General features: G+C 43.6%; 1 protein-coding gene across 1 annotated transcript in view; it reads right to left on the reverse strand.

Moving 5' to 3' along the window:
* LOC115619152 (guanine nucleotide-binding protein G(q) subunit alpha-like) overlaps positions 1-27,311 on the reverse strand; it is a 127,212-nt gene that overhangs the window by 60,536 nt on the left and 39,365 nt on the right. Inside the window, 1 exon segment of the mRNA XM_030511202.1 lies at positions 16,766-16,920. Coding sequence (XP_030367062.1) covers positions 16,766-16,920 — 155 coding nt within the window.

Genomic DNA, 27,311 nt, shown 5'->3' on the forward strand with positions numbered 1-27,311 from the left:
ATGGGGAGGCCTGGCAGATTGACTGTATCACACTCCCACCAACCCGCCAAGGCAAGCGCCATGTGCTTACCATGGTGGAAGCAACCACCGGATGGCTGGAAACATACGCTGTGTCCCATGCCACTGCCCGGAACACTATCCTGGGCCTTGAGAAACAAGTCTTGTGGCGACACGGCACCCCAGAGAGAATTGAGTCAGATAATGGGACTCATTTCCGGAACAACCTCATAGACACTTGGGCCAAAGAGCATGGCATTGAGTGGGTATATCACATCCCCTACCATGCACCAGCCTCTGGGATAATCGAACAGTACAATGGGCTGTTAAAAACTACACTGAGATTAATGGGTGGTGGGACTTTCAAACACTGGGATACACATTTGCCAAAAGCCACCTGGTTGGTCAACACCAGGGGATCTGCCAACAGGGCTGGCCCAGCCCAATCAGAACTTTTACGTCCTGTAGAGGGGGATAAATTTCCTGTGGTGCACATAAAGAATTTGTTGGGGAAGACAGTCTGGGTTATTCCTGCTTCAGGTAAAGGCAAACCCACTCGTGGGGTTGCTTTTGCTCAGGGACCTGGATATACTTGGTGGGTAATGCGGGAAGATGGGGAAGTCCGATGTGTACCTCAAGGGGATTTGATTTTGGGGGAAAGCAGCCAATGAACTCAATTGTACGCTGTTGCCTGCTCTATAACACTTTTATAGCCCACCAGCTAGATGTCTTCAGGTCGCCAGCAATTGACCCTGACTTCCCTCCGATCATCACCTCAACAAAGAATGAATTTTGAGGAAACCAGACGAGCTCAGCAGTGACCAGACGATTTTGGCGGTATCATCAGCAGGCAACAACCCAACACTACATACTGTCCCTCCTGCCCTGAAAGACTATTACAAGAGATGGAGCCTGACATCATGGACTGGATGAGTTCAACATTTTTACAGGGATTGGTTCATGGACTAGGGAATGATATCTTTCTCTGTGTGTGGGTGTGGGTGTATATATATGTGTATATATGGGACAGGGGTGATGGTGCGTTGAGAGATGTGGGATCTGAGCATGACGTGAATGGTATGGAATAAGGGGTGGATACTGTCCTGGGTTCAGCTATAGCAGTCATTTTTCTCCTTCTTAGTAGCTGGTGCAGTGCCGTGTTTTTTTAACTTTCAGCCTGGGAACAACGCTGATAACACCGATGTTTTTAGTTGTTGCTAAGTAATGTTTATTCTGACCAAGGACTTTCTCAGTCTCATTCTTTGCCAGGGAGGAGGGGAAGCCGGGAGGAAACAGAGACCAGACACCTGACCCAAACTAGCCAAAGGGGTATTCCATCCCACAGCACATCATGCCCAGTATATAAACCGGGGGGAGTTACCCGGAAGGCCCAGATCACTGCTCGCGTCGGGCTCGGTATCGGTCGGCGGGTGGTGAGCAATTGTATCCTCTCCCCTTGTTATTTCGCTAATCATTATTATCATTGGTGGTAGCAGTAGTGGTTTTGTATTATACCTTAGTTGCGGGACTGCTCTTATCTCAACCCGTGGGAGTTACATTCTTCCGATTCTCCTCCCCATCCCTCCGGGAGCAGGGGGAGGAAGGGGGGGAGTGAGCGAGCGGCTGTGTGGTTCTGAGTTACCTGCTGGGCTCAAACCACGACGAATGATGGGAGAGAAACAGGAAGGGCCAGCTGATCAACGCCTGGCTCTATGACTGGTATCAATGCCGTAATTTTGGGTTTTTTGATCACAGGTCAGTCCACGTGACACCAGGCCTGCTGGTGATAGATGGGGTACACCTGTCTCAAAGGAGGAATAGGATCTTTGCACTGTAGTTAGCAGGGCTCATTGAAAGAGCTTTAAACTAGATTTTAAGGGGGAAAGGGGTAAAACCAGGCTCACTAGATAAGCCTGGGGGTGGCATGCCAATGACTGAGGGACAGTGTGCTAGCAAGGTCCTTCAGTCTGCTCCATGAAGTGCTGAGTACACTGGAGCACATCTGAAATGACCCTGTACTAATACACACAGTGCCATCTAAGTAGAGGTAAGGGATGGAGAACCACATGGTAGCTAAGACACAAGGGTTGTCAATGCACTAAAAATGACGGAAGCACCTGAGAACAGTCACATAGGAATTAGGGCTTCTCCCCTCAAAAAGATGGCAGGATCAATAGCCCAATGAAGGGCATCTACACCAATGCACGCAGCGTGGGCAACAAACAGGAGGAGTTGGAAGCCATTGTGCAGCTGGAAAACTATGATATAATTAGAATCATGGAAACATGGTGGGATGACTCACACAACTGGAGTGCTGCAATGGATGGCTAAAAACTCCTCAGAAGGGATAGGCAAGGAAGGAGAGGCAGTGGGGTAGCCCTATATGATAGGAGGTGTTTCGATTGCCTAGAGCTTGATGAAGGTGATGAAAGGTTGTGGGTAAGAATCAGAGGGAAGGCCAACAAGACAGATATTATGGTGGGAGTCTGTTATAGCCCACCTAACCAGGATGAAGAGGCAGATAAAATATTCTATAAGCAACTGGGAGAAGTCCCATGATCGCTAGTCCTTGTTCTCATGGGGGACTTGAGCTTACCAAATGTCTACTGGAAATCAATATGGTGGAGAGGAAACAGTCTAGGAGGTTCCTGGAGTGTGTGGATAATAACTTCCTGACACAGTTGGTGAGTGAGCCAACTAGGGAAGGCACCTGCTGGACATGTTTGCAAACAGAGAAGGACTTGTGGATGATGTGGTGGTTGGAGACCATCTTGGGCACAGTGATCATGAAATGACAGTTTTCGCTTCTCGGAGAAGTTAGGAGGGTGGTTAGCAGAACTGCTGCATTGGACTTCTGGAGGGCAGACTTTGTCCTGTTTAGGGGCCTGGTCGACAGAGTCCTTTGGGAGGCAGTCCTGAAGAGCAAAGGAGTCCAGGAAGGCTGGACATTCTCCAAGAAGGAAATCTTAAAGGTGCAGGAGCAGGCAGTCCCCATGTGCTGAAAGACAAGACGGCAGGGAAGAAGACTGGCCTGGCTGAACAGAGAGCTTTGGCTGGAAGTCAGGACAAAAAAAAAAAAAAAGTTTATGACCTTTGGAAGAAGAGACAGGCAACTCAGGATGACTACAATGATGTTGTGAGGTTATGCAGGGAGGAAGTTAGAAGGGCCAAAGCCCAACTAGAACTTAATCTGGCTACTGCCCTAAAAGACAATAAAAATGTTTCTATAAATAAATTTGTAACAAAAGGATCCTTTATTGGTTGCAGAGGGAAACATAGTGACAAAGGATGAGGAAAAGACTGAGGTACTTAATGCTGCCTTTGCCTCAGTATTTAATAGTAAGACCAGTTCTCAGGGTACCCAGCCCCCTGAACTGGAAGACAGAGATGGGGAGCAGGATGAAACCCCCATAATCCAAGGGGAAACGGTTAGCAATCATCTGCTACACCACTTAGACACACACAGGTCTATGGGGCCAGATGGGTTCCACCCAAAAGTACTGAGGGAGTTGGCAGAAGTGCTCACCAAGCCACTTTCCATCAGTTATCAGCAGCCCTGGCTGACTGCAGGGGTCCCAGTTGACTGGAGGTTAGCATATGTGATGCCCATCTACAAGAAGGAGGATCAAGGGAACTACAGGCCTGCCATTCTGACCTTCACACCAATGAATGTTATGGAACAGATCATCTTCAGTGCTGTCACATGTCATGCACAGGACAACCAGGTGATCAGGCCCAGTCATCATGGGTTTATAAAACTAAATTTTCTGATTAAGTAGCCTTAGTCATAAGCTTTGGTTAATTCAATTTGCTATATTTCTGTCCATTGGGGCCTGTTTCTTCTGAAATTGGGTGGAGCTATCCTTACTGTGTTGTTGTTGGGGTTTGGTGGGGGATTTCTGTTAGTTATCTTTTTGCAAAAAACTGAACTGGCTCATGAGAAAAAAAAGAAGCATGATCAGCAGGTCAAAGGAGGTGATCCTGCCCCTCTACTCTGCACTCATGAAACCTCACTTGGAGTATTGTGTACAGTTCTGGTGTCCTCAACATAAGAAGGACATGGAGCTATTGGAGCAAGTCCAGAGGAGGGCCACGAGGATGATAAGAGGGCTAGAGCACCTCCTGTATGAAGACAGGCTGAGAAAGTTGGGGCTGTTGAGCCTGGAGAAGAGAAGGCTGCATGGAGACCTCATAGCAGCCTTCCAGTACCTGAAGGGGGCCTATAAGGATGCTGGGGAGGGACTCTTCATTAGGGACTGTAGTGACAGGACAAGGGGTAATGGCTTCAAACTTAAACAGGGGAAGTTTAGTTTAGATATAAGGAAGAAGTTCTTTACAGTGAGGGTGATGAGGCACTGTAACAGGTTGCCCAAGGAAGTTGTGAATGCTCCATCCCTGGCGGTGTTCAAAGCCAGGTTGGACAGAGCCTTGGGTGACATGGTTTAGTGCGAGATGTCCCTGCCCATGGCAGGGGGGTTGGAACTAGATGATCTTAAGGTCCTTTCCAACCCTTACTATTCTATGATTCTATGAGGCTAGCCAAAACAAGCAGCAATTTTGACCATGTGCTAGAAAACAATAAGCTCTGAAAGGGAAGGGGCTTTTTATGCACTTTTGAAAAATACATACAACTTTGCTGTCTCCCAACTCCACATAAGCAAAATGTTAAAGTAGTTGTACCTGGATGTTTTCCTACATAAAAGTTGCCAGACTGAGGCAAGCATCCTCTTTGCTAACACATGGAATCAATTCCCAGTGTAGTAACACAAACTGTGTTGAATGAAAAGAATGAAAAAAATGAAAAGAAGTATTGGTCATATTTTCAGAATCTCTATGAAAGTTTGTGTCTCTGAGCCTCTTTACCACTGGCAAAAAACTGAGTCATGTTTACCAGTTTCCAGAATTATCTAATCTTAGTCTGTTGGTGGTTTAAACTCAGCCGGTAACTCAGTACCATGCAGCTATTTGTTCACACCCCCCCTTCTCCCCTGAGTGGGATGGGGAGGAGAATCGAAAGAATGCAAACCCCATGGGTTGAGATAAGAACAGTTTAATAACTAAAGCATTGTTCTCAGACTAAAGCCAAAACACAGCACTGCACCAGCTGCTAGGAACAAAAAAATAACTGTTACAGCTGAAACCAGGACATAGTCTAAAGTAAATCTAAGATTAGTGGGAAGTGAAGTAGTAGGTGGAGAAGAAAGCTGCACTATGTTCTTTTTATTCTTACCCCATCCAAATCCTACCTAGCTGCCTCCCTCAATTTAGAATTCCTACATGGCTACAAACCAAAGTTAGCAGAAGGCTAAAAAACTGAAGTCTTCAAACCCAAAAACACTTGCACAAATTTTTCGAAAATTCTAAATAGGAAATGGGGTTAAAAAGTTATATAGATATTAAAAGCATATTCAGTACTTCACACACACACACACACAAAAAATCCTGAAAGAAATGCATGCTGTATACTGCTTAATGTAATCTCACTTCCATTTCTGAATTTCCCTAGTTCAATTGCTTCATCTTCATTTTTTCTATAGAAAGCACCACTATACAGCAAATTCCATGCCTTTCTTCAGACCTTCATTTTATATTTAGCATGTCTCTTGCATGATAGGGTAAGTACACTTCTACCACTACTACTTTATCTTAAGCTTCAGCCTGTTTCATGTGGTAAAGACACGTCATTTTTATTTGCTGTTTTATCTTATTGTAAACTATACAGAAATTAGGTCATGTAAACACTGAATATATAAAATCAGGATCTGCTATTCTGCAGCACAAATTATGCAAAAATATAGCTTTAGAACCTTCAAGTACATTTTTTAAAAAGGAAGAAAAGCAATGAACAATATAAAAATGTATAAAAATGTGCCTGTTTATATTATTAGAAATCACAAGTATATGAGAATTTGGTTCTCACATCAAATAACTTTTTACAGATAGTTGTTCATAATTTACTATCCCAGTGATGTTAGCAGCATAACAAGTCCCTTCTTTTACAGAGACCTGCAACAAAATTACAGACATGGGATGCCCAAAGTATTCCCTATACAAAAGAATTTCTGTTCTGATTACCAGAGACAATAGCAGCTAACAAAGTGTTGTAGTAATAACTTAGGTGCATATACTGATGTTTCTCCTTGTGGGTCTCTAATCACATTTTATTTAGCACACAATCAACTCCACTGAAATGCATCTACTTCTGAAGTGGAACATGGAAGCAAAATGTTACTATTGAAGGATAGGTATGAGGAAATTAATTGTTCAGTAGAATCTAGAGAGAACTTCAAACTCTAGTAGAATATCATACAAAAATTACTAGCTGACCGAAGCACTACAGTTAATACAAGATTTTTTCAAAAGGTGACTCGTGAATTTCGTGGTTTAAGCCGAACCCAGGACAATGAAGTTTAATGGGAAGACATAATCAGGTTTGATCTCTCTTATTCCCTGTTAACAATCAGTGATATGCTAAAGATGCCCTGGGAATTGCACCCTGGAGCTCTGCGTTGCTTCTTATTACAAAGGAAAGTATTGGAAACTCTGCATTTAAACATTAACTGCCCAGCTAAGTCAGCTCATGCTATCAGAGATATATGCAGACTGTATTATCATACAATTTAGTTTTATTTGACTTCCTTTTTAAAGTTTATGGCAAATGCAGAAACAAAAGCCTGAAGGATTGTCTGTATGTATGACTAAAAGCAATGCATTAAATATTGACTAGTATAGATAAAGTGGGGTAGGAACTTGGGGGAGAATTATATTTAATTATCTGAAGTGTTATAAAACACAGTTAGGGAAGAGAAGCTAAAATAAATATCCTCAGTGCCTGTGTAACAACTAGAAAACCCTTGGTTGGAGATACACAATGACATAATTCTTCCATCTAATGGGGCTAGCAAAGGCAAAGTTTTTTAGCAAGGTTATGGGAAGTTTTCTGGTTTCATTCTAAATGCTTTCTATGGTGATGAGTCTCCACAAACTCTAGTTATAGCCCAAATTCGGCAAGTTGTAACACAAACGTGAAATGTTACTTCTAACAACTGTCTCTTCTTGACAAAACTGTTGTCTCTCCACTTTAGACTTTGAAAAAAACATTACGTAATCAGACTGTTGACTGGTAAGTTGTTTCTATTTGGGTTAAGGTCTGTAGAGTTTATATAGAGAGAAAGATCTCATCTTACGCAGCTATTATTTCAGGCTATCCACACTGTGGTGTTGATTTACATTTGTCTCACACTGTGAACAGTATCTTTGAAGCCATGAGGGGAAGTGGTTTACTGGTAAATAAGTGGGTAAGTCACCCAGTAATGTATATGGGAAGTGAATAATATCTATTTACATGACGTGCTCTTGACTTTACTGCAGATACAAATCTAGAAATTACTTAAAAAACAATATGAACAACCAACCATTGGTGCATCCAGTGGTACGGGAAGAGAATGTAATGCATTTACTGAGCTACCAAGAGGTTCAAATCAACTCCCACCTTTCAGGAAACTTACTTTTTTAGGCACTCCTCTCACCTCTTCTGGTAGATACACATCTATCTGACATATTCTTCCAGTGTACTAGCAGTGGATATAAAACGTCAAAGGTGTTGCTAAGAATGACAGAGCAGGTCAAAAGATGACAGAAAGTGAAAGTATAGAAACTTATAGGATATATTAGAAGCTAGCAACAGAATTTAGAAACAACAAAAGAAACAAAATACAGAGAAAGAGATTTAGAAAGACAATGTGTACTAATGGTGAGGGGAAAAAAAGCAGAACAGGGAACAGATTAAAAATGCTATTACTGTAAAAATGCTGGTGAAAAAAACTGAGAAGACTAAAGGAGAGACTCATGCAAGGGATGAAGGAAGACATATCTTTCAAAACATATACAAGAGATCTGGTTAACAACAACCTATTGTTTCAGTTTTATATATGAAGTCAGATGAAATTATTGACGTTTCACCAAGTCAGTGAGCACTGGATGCTTGCTTCCTTTTAAGTGTTTTGTGAATCCCAGTAGTAAATTTCAATCATTATGTTTTACTGCTTTGTAACGTAGGGACTTAAAGCTAGCAAACTGAGTTCAGATGTTTTATCCCTAAACATGTGGACTGTATTTTTGAAAGAATGCTTCTTTATTTTCTGCTAATTGCTTTTCCTGGAATTACATATGCAAAGAAAGTCTACTTGCAAGCATAAATATATGAGAGGCTTATATAAAGACTCATATAAAATGATTCATAATTCTAATGTTTTATTACTTGTTCTAAAACATTTTTTGCAGAACTCCACAAAATGAACTAATGAAGACCTTATAATTAAAATCTACAAATTTATAATTAAAATCTAGAAATCAGCAAAAAATTATGTTGTTAAATGGTTACATATGTTGAGCTTTAAAAATAACTAATACATTTATCCCTTGGAAGAAAATGTATCAAAATTTTGTTTCTATAGTTCCTTAATGAGCTATACTATTTAATACCACTCAAAAGCTGAGAGGCTGCTTGGTCTAGTAAGTCCTACAGACTATTACCCACTTCTAGTGGTACATGTGGGTGCTAGTGATATAGACAGCAGTAACCTGGAAAGCATTAAGAAAGACTACAGAGCACTGGGAAAGGTGGTTAGGGGCTCTGGGGCTCAGATGTTTTTTCATCGATCCTCCAGGTCAAAGGGGAGGACCTTGGAAAGGCCAGGTGGATTTGGCAGGTTAATAAATGGTTAGAACAGTGGTGCCGTAGTCAGGGGTTTGGTTATTTAGAATATGGGACTCGATTTGGGAGGCCAGGTCCACTGGAGGCTGGTGGAGCTGGTCTGACAAAGAAGGGGAAGAGCTGCTTTGGTAGGAGACTTGCCAGGCTGGTCAAGGCAGCTTTAAACTAGATTTGGTGGGGGAGGGGGGGCATTGATCCATGCTCGCAGCAATGCAAAGCTACTTCAGCCACTCCAGCTCATGAGTCAGCTTTATGTGGAGCTTGGCTCAGATGCCTCTATACAAATGCCCGTAGTATGGGGAATAAACAAGAGGAATTAAAGAGGTGCACACGGCTACAGGGATATGACATTGCTGGCATCACAGAAACATGGTGGGATGGCTCCTATGACTGGAGTGTTGGAATGGAAGGTTATAGGCTCTTTAGGAAAGACAGGCCAGGCAGACAGGGAGGGGGAGTTGCTATTTATGTCAGTGATAGGCTGGGGAGTATGGAACTCTGTCTGGGGACAGGTGATGAGCCAAGAGAGAGCTTGTGGGTCAGGGTCAAAGGGAGAAGAGCGATGGAGGACATTACTGTGGGGACCTGTTAAGGGCTGCCCAGTCAGAACTCTGTGGATGAAGCACTCTATAGGCAGACAGAAGCAGCTTCATGCTCTCAGGCCCTTGTCCTCATGGGGGACTTCAACCACACTGATATCTGTTGGAGGGATGATACGGCCTGGCACAAGCAATCCAGGAGGTTCCTTGATTGTGTGGAAGACAACTTCCTCTTGCAAGTAATAGAGGAGCTGACAAGGAGAGGTGCCATGCTTGACCTTGTGCTCACCAACAGGGAAGGGCTGGTGGGGAATGTGACGCTCCAAGGCAGCCTTGGCTGCAGCGATCAAGAAATGGTGGAGTTTGAGATCCTCAAGACAGTGAGAAGGGCATGCAGCAAGCTCACTGCCCCGGACTTCAAGAGAGCAGACTTTGGCCTCTTCAGGAACCTCCTTAGTAAGGTTCCATGGGATAAAGCCCGAGAGGGCAGGGGGGCCCAAAACTGCTGGTTGATATTCAAGGATCACCTGCTCCAAGCTCAGGAGTGTTGCATCCTAACTAGAAGAAAATGTGGCAGGAGGGTCAGGAGGCCTCCATGAATGGATAAGGAGGTGCGGAGAAAAACTGGAAAAAAAGAAGCTTATAGAAGGTGGAAGCGAGGACAGGTGGCCTGGGAAGAATAGAGGGACACTGGGAAGCTAGGGACCAGGTCAGGAAAGATAAGGCCCAGCTAGAACCGAGTCTGGCAAGGGATGTGAAAGATAACAGGAAGGGCTTCTATAGGTACGTCACAAACAGAAGACAGACTAGCGATAATGTGGGCTCTCTCCAGAAGCTATCGGGAGAACTGGCTACCCTGGATTTGGAGAAGGCTGAGGTTCTCAATGACTTCTTTGCCTCAGTCTTCACCGAAAAGTGCTCTGAACATGCTGCCCAAGTCTTGGAAGGCAGATGCAGGGACTGTGAGAATGAAGACCTTAGGCCCACTGTAGGAGAGGATCAGGTTCGAGACCATCTTAAGAACCTGAAGGGGCACAAGTCCATGGGACCTGATGAAATCCATCCGCGGGTCCTGAAGGAGCTGGCGAATGAAGTTGCTAAGCCACTGTCCATCATATTTGAAAAATCATGGCAGTCAGGTGAAGTTCCCGATGACTGGAAGAAGGGTAATATAACCCCCATTTTCAAGAAGGGGAAAATGGAAGACCCAGGGAACTACAGACCAGTCAGTCTCACCTCTGTGCCTGGCAAAATCTTGGAGCAGTTTCTCCTGGAAAGCATGCTAAGGCACATGAAAAACAATGAGGTGGTTGGTGACAGCCAACATGGCTTCACTAAGGGCAAATCCTGTCTGACCAATTTGGTGGCCTTCTGTGATGGGGCTACAGAACTGACGGATAGGGGAAGAGCAGTTGACATCATCTGCCTGGACTTGTGGAAAGCATTTGATACTGTCCCTCACAACATCCTTGTCTCTAAACTGGAGAGACATCAATTTGATAGATGGACCACTCAGTGGATAAAGAATTGGCTGGATGGCTGCATGCAAAGAATTGTGGTCAACGGCTCAATGTCCAAATGGAGACTGGTAACGAGTGGTGTCCCTCAGGGCTCGGTTTTGGGACTGATCCTGTTCAACATCTTTGTCAGCAACATGGACAGTAGGATTAATGCGCCCTCAGCAAGTTTGCCGACGACACCAAGCTCTGTGGTTCGGTTGATATGCTGGAGGGAAGGGTTGCCATCCAGAGGGACCTACACACCCTTGTGAGGTGGGCGAGTGCCAACCTCATGAAGTTCAACCAAGCCAAGTGCAAGGTCCTACACCTGGGTCAGGGCAATCCCAGGCACAGATACAGGTTGGGTGGAGATTCAGAGCAGCCCTGTGGAGAAGGACTTGGGGGTGTTGGTTGATGAGAAACTGAACATGAGCCGGCAGTGTGCGCTCACAGCCCAGAAAGCCAACCGTATCCTGGGCTTCATCAAAAGGAGCGTGACCAGCAGGTCAAAGGAGGTGATCCTGCCCCTCTACACTGCATTGTGTGCAGTTCTGGTGTCCTCAACATAAAAAGGACATGGAGCTGTTGGAGCGAGTCCAGAGGAGGGCCACGAGGATGATAAGGGGGCTGGAGCACCTCCCGTATGAAGACAGGCTGAGAAAGTTGGGGCTGTTGAGCTTGGAGAAGAGAAGGCTGCGTGGAGACCTCATAGCAGCCTTCCAGTATCTGCAGGGGGCCTACAAGGATGCTGGAGAGGGACTCTTCATCAGGGATTGTAATGATAGGACAAGGGGTAAAGGATTCAAACTTAAACAGGGGAAGTTTAGATTAGATATAAGGAAGAAGCTCTTTACTGTGAGGGTGGTGAGGCACTGTAACAGGTTGCCCAAGGAAGTTGTGAATGCTCCATCCCTGGCGGTGTTCAAGGCCAGGTTGGATGGAGTCTTGGGCAAAATGGTCTGGTGAGGCATTCCTGCCCATGGCAGGGGGATTGGAACGAGATGATCTTTAGGTCCTTTCCAACCCTAATTATTCTATGATTCTACGATTCTATGAAAAGATCTACTAAGGTGATGATTTCTTTAGATCTAGGTCAAAACGAAGATATTCAGTACAATTTATCTGAAGTAGTATCAGGTGCTTATTTACTACTTTGGAGACTTACAAATTTTATTGCATTCCTCTAAAGCAGCCATTAAAATATATACATTTATTTCACTTTTGACATCAGTGTTATATCTATCATGGAATCTAAGTTAGGACCTACAAACAATAAGAAAAGCTGTTTCACCTTATACTTACATTTGCTGTTCATTTCAAAATGAAAACAATCAGAAAGTATAGTCAGCCTAATTTTTTTCTAAAATTTTCTTTTACCACTTACGTACCCTAAAGTTATCACTTATAGGTAATTTCCTAAGATTTTTTAGCTTTCTTACCACTGAAAAATAAAACACAATACTGTGTATTTGGGGACAGTGAGAATCCATGCAATACAAGAGATATGTTCACAGAATCATTAGGGTTTGAAGGGACCTCTGGAGATCATGCAGTCCAACCCCCCTGCCAAGGCAGGGCCACCTAGAGCAGGTTACATAAGAATGCATCCAGGTGGGTTTTGAATGTCTCCAGAGAGGGAGACTCTACAACGTCCCTGGGCAGCCTGTTCCAGTGCTCTGCCACCCTCAACATAAAGAAGTTCTTCCTCATGGTGAGGTGGAACTTCTTGTGTTTTAGCTTATGTCCATTGCTCCTCATCCTGTCACTGGGCACCATCCTCCTGGCACCCACCTTTGAGGTACTTATATGCATTAATGAGATCCCCTCTCAGTCTTCTCTTCTCTAGACTAAACAGGCCCAGCTCCCACAATCTCTCCTCATAAGAGAGATGCTTCAGACTCCTGATCATCCTTGTACTGGACACAGTACTCTGGATATGGCCTCACTAGGGTCAAGTAGAGGGGGAGGATCACCTCCCTTGACCTGCTGGCCACACTCCTCCCAATGCACCCCAGGATACTATTGGCCCTCCTAGCCACAAGGGCACACTGATGGCTCATAGTCAACTTGTCATCCACCAATACTCCCGGGTCCTTCTCAGCTGAACTGCTCTCTAGTAAGTCAGCCCTCAACCTGTACTTGTACCTGGAATTATTTCTCCCCAGGTGCAGAACCCTAAACTTGCCCTTGTTGAACCACATTAGGTTTCTCTCTGAGCAATTCTCCAGCCTATCAAGGTCCCACTGAATGTCTGCAGAGCCTTCAGGTGTACTGGCCACTGCCCCCAGCTTCATATCATCGGTAAACTAGCTTGGGCTTGGAGGAAGTGGTACTTAAATAATGACCAGATCTCTTGGCCTTCCTTGTCTTCTAGAGCCCTATCCCATGGGATTCCTCTAAGTAGGTCTTTGAGGATGTCCTGGGTTCAGCTGTAGCAGTTATTTTTCTCCTTATTAGTAGCTGGTGCAGTGCTGTGTTTTCAACTTTAGTCTGAGAACAATGCTGATAACACACTGATGTTTTTAGTTGTTGCTAAGTAATGCTTACTCTGATCAAGGACTTTTCAGTCTCATGCTCTGCCAGGGAGGAGGGGCACAGGAAGCTGGGAGGAAGCAGAGACAGGACACCTGACCCAAACTAGCCGAAGGGTTATTCCATCCCACAGCATGTCATGCCCAGTATATAAAGTGGGGGGAGTTACCCGGAAGGCCCAGATCGCTGCTCGGGTTGGGCTGGGTATCGGTCGGCGGGTGGTGAGCAATTGTATTGGGCATCACTTGTGTTTACTGTTTTAATTTCCTTTTCCCCTTTTAGTTTTATATTCTCTCCCCTTGTTATTTTCCTTATCATTATTATTATTGGTGGTGGTAGTAGTGGTTTTGTATTGTACCTTAGTTACTGGACTGTTCTTATCTCAACCCGTGGGATTTACATTCTTTCGATTCTCCTCCCCATCCTTCCAGGAGTGGGGGGGAAGAAAGGGCAGGGGAGTGAGCGAGCATCTGCATGGGTCTGGGTTTAAACCACGACAGAAGAGGCTGAACTTTGCACCACCGTGCACCAAAATATGCATATACAAATAATTAAAGTAATAGATTGGGAAGGTAACCAGCTCTACAGGACAGCAGATTGCATAGGACAACAGGAACCCTGTATGTGGGGCTGATAAAGCAGAAGCCACTGTGGTGTGGTAATAACAGAGCATCGGGGCAAATCTGAGCAGACCTAATTCATGCACTAATAGCTCTCTAGCTGCCTAAATTGCATCAGCAAGATATTTTTAAGGTTGTCTTGACTCAGTCATGTATAAAGGATTGTGCTAGATAAGGACCCTCAGACTACTGTGCAGATAAATTTCACCCCAGACTTCTGTTATATGTATGGCCATGTTCCATTGATTTTAATGGGACCTTCATGGTGCCTTTCAGTTTCTTCTGTGCTTTCCTCAATGAGAGGCTTCCTTTCATGCCAACATGACATGGAGACTAGAATGATATAATCAGATTAATTCACAGCTAATCTAAAAGTTCCACTGGAGACCATGAAAAGTTTTGCCACAGCTTTAATAACCAATATGCTAATTCTTTTTCTAGTGGGCAACATGAAAAGGTCATCATCCTCTATCATCATCCTTTTTTTTTTAGCAGATGAAAAATGTTACCAGAGCTATATAGTATATTACTCAGAGCAACGGAATTTCTTGGAGCCAACATTTAGACAGTCCTCAGGGTCCAATGTTAAATTCCACATTGTTATTTTTTCAGAATCCTGCCGCAAGAGAGTACATGCATACCATTCAAGACCAAGTTTAGTCACATATGCATTTTCATTGTTGTTGATCTATATGGAATAGGATTTAACTTAAAATGCTTTTTTCCACCCTTTACAAATTGAAGTCTGTTTTCAATTATGTGTCTGCCTTCTTGGCAGCCATATTCTTTCAAAATTATTTCTTGTTTCTCTAAAAGAAGGGCAGTTGAACAAAACACAAGAACACTTGGTTGGTGCTATTTACCTCATCACCAGGACCACAAAAGAGAAAGGGAAAAAGGGGGGGGGGGGGGGAAGGGAAAATGGGAAAGAAAAGGGAAAGGGAAAAAAATGGGAAAACAGATGTGCTAAGGCATTAAGGCATTATAATTTTTATGAATTGCATGGAGGTCTACCCTTGATTGCACTTCCCTAGTACTAAACTGTGGGAAAATGAGGGAAATTAGAGACCACCTCCCCCCAGTCCCCCAAAGTTATATTATAACACTAAGGAAATCTTAGGGTAAAATGTAGCTGCTACTCCCAGGATGGGATGCGGTTGGCACGCATGGAATCTACCTGGTGATAGTTCCCCAGGCAACCCTGCAACCTTGGCATATGCTAAGAGAAACTGACCAGAGGGTGGAGCGGAGCAAAGGCCCCGCAGCTGGGCTCTGTTATACTCCCTGCAGGAGTGGGAACTTGAAGGCACCATGTACTGATAAACCACACAGCAGCTGCCAAACAAGGAAACTAGATTTGTATTTTTAAAAGCAAAGCGAGAGGATTTTACACCCATCAGTAACAAAGTGTGTATGACTGGAGTCACTCAAGCTCCATAGGCACAGAGTTAAAAAATTGAAACTTGTGTTACTATGGAAAAACCTGGACAGATCCAAGGGCCTCCTACAAGGTCAGGACGAACAACACTGACAAAGAAAGAACTGATAGCAGGAGAGGAGGCTTTGCCCTTGTGTAGGTGGAATAAGAAGCAGGGATGATGAATCTCTAATCAGGAAAGACTATCCTTGAAGACTGGTACATCCTGGAAACACATGGACATCATCAACATATGGCTTCACATGTCAGCAAAACATGACTAGGATGTCCTTTCAATGAAAATGATGTAACCTTATGCAAATTTACTGACCACTCTGTAAATGGTGGGAGGGTTACAGGGAGTTACTAACCTGAATCAAATTGTATAAATATGTGAAATTAGGAAAGGGAAGGGAGGGAAGACTCCATCGTAACTTCTGGGATCAGTCGACGGGCTGAACCTCTCTTATCCCCCATAAGGATGCCTATTGGGTAAGAACTTTATCTTATGCGTGCTAAATGACTAACTCACGCTAGCTGTTATTAGTGATTATAGTCTGGTTGTGTATCACTTCAAGCTTGTTTTTGCAGACAGCGCCTTATCACTGGCAATCTCTGACCTTTTCCTGTCACAAATTTGTATTGTGTATAATAAAAGACTTCAGCTGAAGTCCATTTTGTGTAAGTCTCCAGAGACTTGAATATTTGAAATAAGGGATTTGACTCAGTGATGCTGTCGGTGCAGGTCCCTAAAGAGGTTAGATGAATCACCCTCAGATTCAGTGGGCTGTCCAGTAGGATTCCCCAAAACGGGATGTGGACGGGCTGGTCGGGCACAAGGGTCTCATCTTTCTTGGGACACTGGCAAGCTGGTCAAATATAAAGGGTTCAAGGAAACCCCCCTTGTAATGTGACAGTATTGGTGTGTGGGAAAAATTTGGACAAGAAGGTGCAAACACTACACAATCCTTAGATTTAGAACTGTTGATCAAGTCTGAGACTAGGATTGGATCCAGCTGCACCCAGCCCCTCTAATATCTGAGGATCAGCTGGAAAGCAAGGGGGTCCTTTCTGAAACTCATGACTCAACGGGAGGGTCTCCCTAAAACATCTTGTCCACTGGCCTAAGGCAACCACCCTTTCCATGATACAAACTTAACGTATGTTTTCAAATTATCATAGGCTTATGTTTTGGGGAACAAACACACACAGAATACTGAACTAGATACACTACCTTCCTTACAGTAGCCTTCACATTCAAGTTTTTTGTTAAGCGTATGTTTGTGCTGAATATGCATGCACACACAGATACTTGTACACATACACTAAAAAACATGTACATGTATGTACACAAAAATATAGGATAAAAAGATAAAAAGTAAGAATTACTTTGTTAGAAAGAACAGAAAATAAGATACAGTTGTTTGTAGCCACTATATACTTACTATTTAGTTGAATCTGATAACTGATATTCTCATCGTCTATCATAACATTCCTGGATCCCAGGGTCATTCCATAAACTTCTTATTGCATCTACATAGGGGTTCTCAAAGGTTGACACATTCTCTACATCAACTTCTTGAACTAACTGTGCATGAGCCTAATTTAAAATAAAGAAAACAATAAAATTTACTTTGTTTTCTGTTTACAAATAGTTCATATACAGTGAATGTGATTGATTAACAGGAATCATTTTTCAGACTGGCCATCTCACCAACGTGAGGTTATGAATGAATGATGATAAGGTGTGTTCAAACTAAGAAAAACAGTAATATGAGAGGTGAACTAATAAATGTGTATGATGTGGGCCCTTATCTCAGAATAAGCTTATTCTAATCCAGTATTATTTAGCTGAAATGGATAAAATGCTCACATAAAAATTTATATTTAATTAAGCTAATTTTAAAGAAAGCTTTCAGTTTTCAGGTACCATTTTAGGGCATATAATATACCTGCTTTTTAAATGATAACCAGTTAAGCAACCTGGCAGAGTTTGATGGAGTCAGAAAGAAAGGGGAGGAGGGAGGAAATTTGTCTTTTTAAGAGATTCGTTTATATGCACATACACTAAGAGAGAAAAAGAATGTATGAAAACTTAGTCAAGCAAAAAACCCAATGGATTCTATTCTCAAATCTAGTCTGCATTTCAGACTAAACACATTTCAGCAAGGACACAAACTCCTTTGCATTTTAAATTAGGTAAATGCATACAGAAAAGACTGGGTTTGTTCTTTTTAAAGTAATTTATCCTGTTTACACAGATACAAACCATCACTCTCCTTTCTAGACAGTCCAGGAGAATGCTACTACTCATTACTTAACAAAATTTTATACTTGCAACTATTGTTTACTCATGTGGAACTCCAAGTTCAATGTGAAAAATGTTTGTCTTCGAGATATGGAGAACATATGCTCTGTATTATAGGAACCCACATCTCCAAGTTCTAACAAACCATATTTTCTTCTGGAACACCATATCCACCCATCCCAAAAAGGACACATCTCCAGGGTTCAGCTATAGCAGTCATTTTTCTCCTTCTTAGTAGCTGGTGCAGTGCTGTGTTTTTTAACTTTCAGCCTGGGAACAACGCTGATAACACTGATGTTTTTAGTTGTTGCTAAGTAATGTTTATTCCAACCAAGGACTTTCTCAGTCTCATTCTTTGCCAGGGAGGAGGGGAAGCCGGGAGGAAACAGAGACAGGACACCTGACCCAAACTAGCCAAAGGGGTATTCCATACCACAGCACGTCATGCCCAGTATATAAACCAGGGGGAGTTACCCAGAAGGCCCAGATCACTGCTCAGGTCGGGCTGTGTATCGGTCGGCAGGTGGTGAGCAATTGTATCCTCTCCCCTTGTTATTTCACTAATCATTATTATTATCATTGGTGGTAGCAGTAGTGGTTTTGTATTATACCTTAGTTGCGGGACTGCTCTTATCTCAACCCGTGGGAGTTACATTCTTCCAGTTCTCCTCCCCATCCCTCCGGGAGCGGGGGGGAAGAAGAAGGGGGGGAGCGAGCGAGCGGCTGCATGGTTCTGAGTTACCAGCCGAGCTCAAACCACAACAGTCCTTTTTGGTGCCCAACGTGGGGCTTGAACCCACGACCCTAGGATTAAGAGTCCCATGCTCTACCGACTGCCCCAGGGGTGGAAACACAGCCCTACCATCTGCCATGGATTGATCCAGACTGCACTGTCTCTGGTGAGCAGCTTCCCAGATGGGGTGGAAGAGCTGATTTTACTGTGACTCCTATGATAAGGAATTCTAATCCCTTTCTACAAGAAGTAAGTGAAGAATCTTGTGATCACTATTAGAAGGGCCCTGCCTCCAGCCAGGTGGAGGAGAGGGATAATCGGGTTTACTGGACTGTGTGGATCAGATGGCCTGGCACATCAGTCCCACAGGAGTATAAGGCGCTAGTAGATACCGGTGCAGAGTGTACTCTGGTGCCATCAAGGTATCAAGGGGTGAAACCCATTTATATTTCTGGAGTGACAGGAGGATCCCAAGCGTTAACTATGCTGGAAGCTAAAATCAGCCTGACTGGAAAGGAGTGGCAAAAGCACCCCATTGTGACTGGTCCAGGGGCTCCATGCATCCTTGGCATAGACTATCTCAGGAGAGGGTACTTCAAAGACCCATAAGGGTATAGATGGGCTTTTGGTATAGCTGCCTTGGTGATGGAGGAAATGAAGCAGCTGTCCACCTTGCCTGGTCTCTCTGAGGATCCTTCTGTTGTGGGGTTGCTGAAGGTCCAAGAACAAGTGCCAATCGCAACCACAGCAGTGCACCGGCAACAATATCGCACCAACTGAGACCCCGTGATTCCCATCCATAAGGTGATCCATAGACTGGAGAGCCAAGGAGTGATCAGCAGGACCCGCTCACCCTTTAATAGCCCCATATGGCCAGTGCAAAAGTCTAATGGAGAGTGGAGATTAACAGTAGACTATCGTGGCCTGAACAAAGTCACACCACCATTGAGTGCTGCCGTACTGGACATGCTAGAACTTCAATATGAACTGGAGTCAAAGGCAGCCAAGTGGTATGCCACAATTGACATCGCCAATGCATTTTTCTCAATCCCTTTGGCAGCAGAATGCAGGCCACAGTTTGCTTTCACTTGGAGGGGCGTCCAGTACACTTGGAACCGACTGCCCCAGGGGTGGAAACACAGCCCTACCATCTGCCCTGGATTGATCCAGACTGCACTGGAACAGGGGCAAGCTCCAGAACACCTGCAATACATTGATGACATCATCGTGTGGGGTGATACAGTGGAAGAAGTTTTTGAGAAAGGGAGGAAGATAATCCAAATCCTGCTGAAGGCCGGTTTTTCCATAAAATGGAATAAGGTCAAGGGACCTGCACAGGAGATTCAATTTTTGGGAATAAAATGGCAAGATGGACACCGCCAGATCCCCACAGACGTGATCAACAAGATAACAGCAATGTCTCCACCAACTAAAAAGAAAGAAACACAAGCTTTCTTAGGTGTTGTGGGGTTCTGGAGAATGCACATCCCAAATTACAGTCTGATTGTAAGCCCTCTCTACCACGTGACCCGGAAGAAGAATGATTTCAAATGGGGCCCTGAGCAACAACAAGCCTTTGAACAAATTAAACGAGAAAGAGTTCATGCAGTAGCCCTTGGACCAGTCTGGGCCGGGCCAGATGTGAAAAATGTGCTCTATACCACAGCCAGGGAGAATGGTCCTACCTGGAGCCTCTGGCAGAAAGCTCCAGGGGAGACTCGAGGTCGACCCCTTGGCTTTTGGAGTCGGGGATATAAAGGATCCAAGGCCAGCTATACTCCCACTGAAAAAGAGATACTGGCAGCCTATGAAGGGGTTCGAGCTGCCTCAGAAGTGATTGGAACTGAAGCACAGCTCCTCCTGGCACCCCGGTTGCCTGTGCTGGGCTGGATGTTCAAAGGCAGGGTCTCCTCTACACATCATGCAACTGATGCTACATGGAGTAAGTGGGCCGCACTAATTACACAATGAGCTCGAATAGGAAATCCCAGTCATCCAGGAATTCTAGAAATCATCATGGACTGTCCAGAGGGCAAAGATTTTGGAATGTCACCAGAAGAGGAGGTGATGCGTGCTGAAGAGGCCCCACCATATAATGAACTGTCAGAGAGTGAAAAGCAATATGCCTTGTTTACTGATGGGTCCTGCCCTATTGTGGGAAAGCATCAGAGATGGAAGGCAGCTGTGTGGAGTCCCCTGGGACAAGTTGCAGAAACTGCTGGAGGAGAGGGTGAATCGAGTCAGTTTGCAGAGGTGAAAGCCATCCAGCTGGCCTTGGACATTGCTGAATGAAAGAAAAATGGCCAGTATTTTCTCTGTACTGACTCATGGATGGTGGCAAATGCCCTATGGGGGTGGTTGCAGCAATGGAAGCAGAGTAACTGGCAACGCAGAAGTAAACCCATCAGGGCTGCTGCATTGTGGCAAGATATCGCTGCTCGGGTGCAGAACCTGGTGGTGAAGGTACGCCACGTAGATGCTCATGTACCCAAGGGTCGGGCCACTGAGGAACACCAGAACAACCAACAAGTGGATAAAGCTGCTAAGATTGAAGTGGCTCAGACGGACTTAGATTGGCAACATAAGGGTGAATTATTTTTAGCCCGGTGGGCCCATGACCCCTCAGGCCATCAAGGCAGAGATGCAACATATATATGGGCTCGTGATCAAGGGGTGGACTTAACGATGGACACTATTGCCCAGGTTATTCACGAATGTGAAACATGCTGCAATTAAGCAAGCCAAGGGGTTAACGCCTCTCTGGTATGGAGGACAATGGCTGAAGTACAAGTATGGGGAGGCCTGGCAGACTGACTATATTACACTCCCACTGACCCGCCAAGGCAAGCGCTATGTGCTTACCATGGTGGAAGCAACCACCGGATGGCTGGAAACATACGCCGTGCCCCATGCCACTGCCCGGAACACTATCCTGGGCCTTGAGAAACAAGTTTTGTGGTGACACGGCACCCCAGAGAGAATTGAGTCAGACAATGGGACTCATTTCTGGAACAACCTTATAGACACTTGGGCCAAAGAGCATGGCATTGAGTGGGCATATCACATCCACTACCCTGCACCAGCCTCTGGGATAATCAAACAGTACAATGGGCTGTTAAAAACTACACTGAGAGCAATGGGTGGTGGGACTTTCAAACACTGGGATACACATTTACCAAAAGCCACCTGGTTGGTCAACACGAGGGAATCTGCCAACAGGGCTGGCCCAGCCCAATCAGAACTTTTACGTCCTGTAGAGGGGGATAAAGTTCCTGTGGTGTACATAAAGAATTTGTTGGGGAAGACAGTCTGGGTTATTCCTGCTTCAGGTAAAGGCAAACCCACTCGTGGGGTTGCTTTTGCTCAGGGACCTGGATATACTTGGTGGGTAATGCGGGAAGATGGGGAAGTCCGATATGTACCTCAAGGGGATTTGATTTTGGGGGAAAACAGCCAATGAACTCAATTGTGTGCTGTTGCCTGCTCTATAACACTTTGATAGCCCACCAGCTAGATATCTTCAGGTCGCCAGCAATTGACCCTGACTTCCCTCCGATCATCACCTCAACAAAGAATGAATTTTGAGGAAACCAGACAAGCTCAGCAGTGACCAGACGAGTTTGGCGGTGTCATCAGCAGGCAACAACCCAGCACTACATACCGTCCCTCCTGCCCTGAAAGACTATTACAAGATATGGAGCCTGACATCATGGACAGGATGAATTCAGCAATTTTACAGGGATTGGTCCATGGACTAGGGAACGATATCTTTCTCTGTGTGTGGGTGTGGGTGTATACATATGTGTATATATGGGACAGGGGCGATGGTGTGTTGAGAGATGTGGGATCTGAGCATGACGTGAATGGTATGGAATAAGGGGTGGATACTGTCCTGGGTTCAGCTATAGCAGTCATTTTTCTCCTTCTTAGTAGCTGGTGCAGTGCTGTGTTTTTTAACTTTCAGCCTGGGAACAACGCTGATAACACTGATGTTTTTAGTTGTTGCTAAGTAATGTTTATTCCAACCAAGGACTTTCTCAGTCTCATTCTTTGCCAGGGAGGAGGGGAAGCCGGGAGGAAACAGAGACAGGACACCTGACCCAAACTAGCCAAAGGGGTATTCCATCCCACAGCACATCATGCCCAGTATATAAACCGGGGGGAGTTACCCGGAAGGCCCAGATCACTGCTCAGGTCGGGCTGGGTATCGGTCGGCAGGTGGTGAGCAATTGTATCCTATTCCCTTGTTATTTCACTAATCATTATTATTATCATTGGTGGTAGCAGTAGTGGTTTTGTATTATACCTTAGTTGCGGGACTGCTCTTATCTCAACCCGTGGGAGTTACATTCTTCCGATTCTCCTCCCCATCCCTCCGGGAGCGGGGGGAGGAAGAAGGGGGGGAGTGAGCGAGCGGCTGTGTGGTTCTGAGTTACCGACTGGCCTCAAACCACGACAACACATCATGAAGGGTCTCTGCTAAGCACAAGCCAATACTGTTGTGAAACAGGAAGATTTTTTTTTTTTTTATTTCTTTTTTTTTTCTCATACTCAGTTATGTGTTCAATTGGCTTTGTATTGTTCCAAAAGAATGATGCCCCAAGTATTTGCTCACTATTTATGATAAACTGATACAACAATATATTCAGGTTTTTTTTTTCTTGTTCTTGAGCTCTGAAATTATGGCCAGCTGATATCAAAATGCTAAGAGGTAAAAGACTGTATTCAAAAGTTGTTCTTAAACTTTCATCAGGAATTCATCATAACTGAAATATTTCTCTAACAGTTCTCTAAACATTCTCTAAAAGATGCTCAAGTATTCTACATCAGCAGTACAGATAAATCATAAAAGGTAATTACTTTATTCAGTTATCCATTTAGACATATAATTACTACAAAATAGTCCAAGATTTTAAATTGTTTTATTTAACAGTTCAGTATGTCCTGACCTACAACTAATATGACTTTGTACTGTGTGGCAAAACTTCTGAAATAAACTCTGATGTATGCCAATGAGTTGTATCCATCAGAAATCTAATTCAGCCTCATTATAATAAACATTATTTCCTCAGTGAAAACTGTTTCTGGTTCCCTGGGATTAGCTTGGGTAGACTCATAACTACTTGTATCCTACTGACATACAGCTCTTCACAACAATGCTTCTTTTCTTAAAAAAAATGTAATAACCCTTCACATGGATTTCAAGTCTATGCTATATCTAGGCTATGTCTTCTTGTTCCTCAGAGGTACTATACTTTCCTGTAGATTACAAATTTTCTTTCTTTCTGTGAGTCTTAGTCAGTATCTTTTACTGGCTTCTAATTTCTGGTCATAAAGACCAAGATCTAAATACAGGATCTCATCTATTGGCTTAATTCTTTTCTCGTTTGCTCTGGTAAAACCCAAAAGTAATTCTACTGAAACCTAATGATGCAGAAGTGTAAATTTAATGCAGAAAAAGACTCAATTATTCATGATGTGTGTTGTCACTACTGCTAATTACTGGCTTTAGATTCCTTCCACTAATATAATATCAATTTTGGAACATTAGTTTTGACGTTAGCACTCAAACTGCTTGCATGAAAAATCTGAGGGCACATAATTCATCCAGTTTCTGCACTAGAAACTTTATCCAGTACTTCTTAGTCTTCACTGATACTTTTTGCTGTACCCAAAAATAGACATTGCTTGAAACAAAATAGTAAAGCTGATGACCCTGTACTTTCCGAGATTTCTTTCTTTTGGAACACCAATAATTGCAATCAAAGCAGTGAAAGAAACAAGCAAAAAAACCAAAACCTGAAGGATTCTTCAAGTACCACCAAATTCAAACTGGTAAGTAAGATGTAATTACTAGTTAAGCTGTAATGTTCTACAAACAAATTCTAGATGGTCTAACCGACTTTTCAGTCTGATACACTTTTGACATCAGCAAAGAACAACATTTTCCATCTCCTTCTGAGGATATAAGAATATCTGTAACAATTTGCACATTATTTGCCACAGATCTGTGGTGGGTTGACCCTGAGCTAGAAGTCAAGTGCCCACCAAAGCCACTCTATCACTCCCCCTCCTCAGCTGGACAGGGGAGAGAAAATATAATGAAAGGCTTATGGCTCAAGATAAGGACAGGGAGAGATCATTCACTAATTACCATTACGGGCAAAACAGACTTGATTTGGGGAAAAATCTTAATTTATTACCAATCAAATCAGAGTAAGATATTGAGAAATAAAACCAAATCTTAAAACCACCTTCCCCCCCACCCGTCCCTTCTTCCCGAGCTTAACTTTACTCCCAATTTCTCTACCTCCTCCCTCTCAGCAGCACAGGGAGACAGAGAATGGGGGTTGCGGTCAGTTCATCACATGTTCTTTCTGCTGCTTCTTCCTCCTCAGAGGGAGGACTCCTTGCTCTTCCCCTGCTCCAGAGTGGGGTCCCTCCCATGGGAGACAGTCCTTCATAAACTCCTCCAATGTGAGTCCTTCCATGGGCTGTAGTTCTTCATGAACTGCTCCAGCATGGGTCTTTTCCACGAGGTACAGTCCTTCAGGAACAGACTGCTCCAGCATGAGTCCCTCACAGGGTCACAAGCCCTGCATTATTCTTATACTAAATCCAAAACATAACACTATAGCAGCTACTAGAAAGAAAATTAACTATCCCAGTTGAAAACAGGACACATAATCCAAATTACTGCTCTGTCTACATAAAGACAGTATTATCAATAAATGTTTTCATAAACATATCCAAGCATGCATATACAATCAGGTTTTCAGAAAAATATCAATATCCTGTATATATATATATTAAGATTTGCTCTTAATCTAAAATCTTCAAACAAATTTTGTTTGGTAATTAAACAAATAATTATTATATGGACACAAGCAATCATACCATTGTTTCTCAAGCTAGATAAACCAGTTAGTATACACATGACAAACATGAGTACTGCAGGACTGCTTCTTAGTGTTACTCCAGTTGAAACCTCAGATAAATATCACTAAAACTACTTTATCAAGCTTATATGGAGCAGAATAGTATATACTAAGGCAGAGCTAGAAAAATCAAAGAGCTTTCTCCACATTCAACAGGTATAACCTGGGGCAGATTTGGAACTACTTTAAACATCAGTGAGCAGAGAAAAATGAAAGCCCAAGAGTCAGGGATGCCTTTTTCATTCCAACATGCTTCCTCATCATGCATTGTTCAATAGTATGTGTCTGACAAGCTGATCGCCAGAAAATGAATATAAAAAAGGCATATTGGACCACAGCATATAACATGGAAACAAACCAACGAAAACCAGCCCCTCCCAATCCTTCCCAAAGCACATCTTTCACCTGCTTTGCCCACAAAAAAAAAAAAAAAAAGGATCTGGAAACCGATATGGGTTAATCATAAATTGAATTGCCAATCTCTCTACATCTCTACGGTGACTTCAAAAGAAGGTAGAATAAATTACTGTAATTTTTTTTTTATTAAAACTAGTCTTTCTTCTATTTTACATACATCATGGGTTATAAGAGCTTTATAGCCAGCTTCATGTCCTAGCACCTGGTTTTAAAGAATGGTGTTCAATATTAGTATTGTAAATAATGGCAATTTTTTCTGCAATATTAATTTTATATAGAGACACAGTTGAAGACAATGCTATGCAAACATGGACACACTCAAATTTTAATTCCATTTTCAAGTGAAATAAGCAGCTGTACTTCACAAACCCCAAAAATTCACTTCGGTAAACATTTGCAATACAGTAGTGAGTGCATTTAAAAAAAGTCTGTGAATTCTCATCTAAGCAGCCTACACATGCACAGAACTCATGAGCCTCATTCCTGTACAAAGCTTGAATGCTTCTTGCAGAAGAGGTTGTCATGGTTTAAGCCCAGCCGGTAACTCAGAACCACGCAGATGCTCGCTCACTCCCCCACTTCTTCCTCTCCCCGCTCCTGGAGGGATGGGGAGAGGAATCGAAAGAATGTAACTCCCACGGGTTGAGATAAGAACAGTCCAGTAACTAAGGTACCATATAAAACCACTACGACTACCACTAAAAATAATAATGATAAGGGAAATAACAAGGGGAGAGAATACAATTGCTCAACACCTGCTGACCGATACCCAGCTTGACCTGAGCAGTGATCTGGGCCTTCCAGGTAACTCCCTCCAGTTTATATACCGGGCATGACGTGCTGTGGGATGGAATACCCCTTTGGCTAGTTCGGTGTTATCAGCATTGTTCCCAGGCTGAAAGTCAAAAACACAGCACTACACCAGCTACTAAGAAGGAGAAAAATTACAGCTATAGCTGAACCCAGGACAGTATCCACCCCTTATTCCATACCATTCACGTCATGCTCAGATCCCACATTTTTCAATAAACCATCGCTTTTGTCTTATATATATAGACATATATAAATACATACACACACACACAAAGAGAGAGCTATCATTCCTTAGTCCATGGACCAATCCCTATAAAGTTGCTGAATTCATCCAGTCCATGATGACAGGCTCCATCTCTTGTAACAGTCTTTCAGGGCAGGAAGGATGGTGTGTAGTGTTGGATTGTTTTCTGATGATGACACCGCCGAACTCCTCTGGTCACTGCTGAGCTTGTCTGGTTTCATCAAAGTTCATTCTTTGTTGGGGTGATGATCGGCGGAAGTCAGGGTCAGTTGCTGGTGACCGAAAGATATCTAGCTGGTGGGCTATAAAAGTGTTATAGAGCAGGCAACAGATTATAATTGAGTTCATTGGCTGCTTTCCACAAAATTAAATCCCCTTGAGGTACGCATCGGACTTCCCCATCTTCCCGCATTACCCACCAAGTATATCCAGGTCCCTGAGCAAAAGCAACCCCACGAGTGGGTTTGCCTTTACCTGAAGCAGGAATAACCCAGACTGTCTTCACCAACAAATTCTTTATGTGCACCACAGGAACTTT

Source organism: Strigops habroptila, chromosome W, assembly GCF_004027225.2.
Source record: "Strigops habroptila isolate Jane chromosome W, bStrHab1.2.pri, whole genome shotgun sequence".
Lineage (NCBI taxonomy): Eukaryota > Metazoa > Chordata > Aves > Psittaciformes > Psittacidae > Strigops > Strigops habroptila.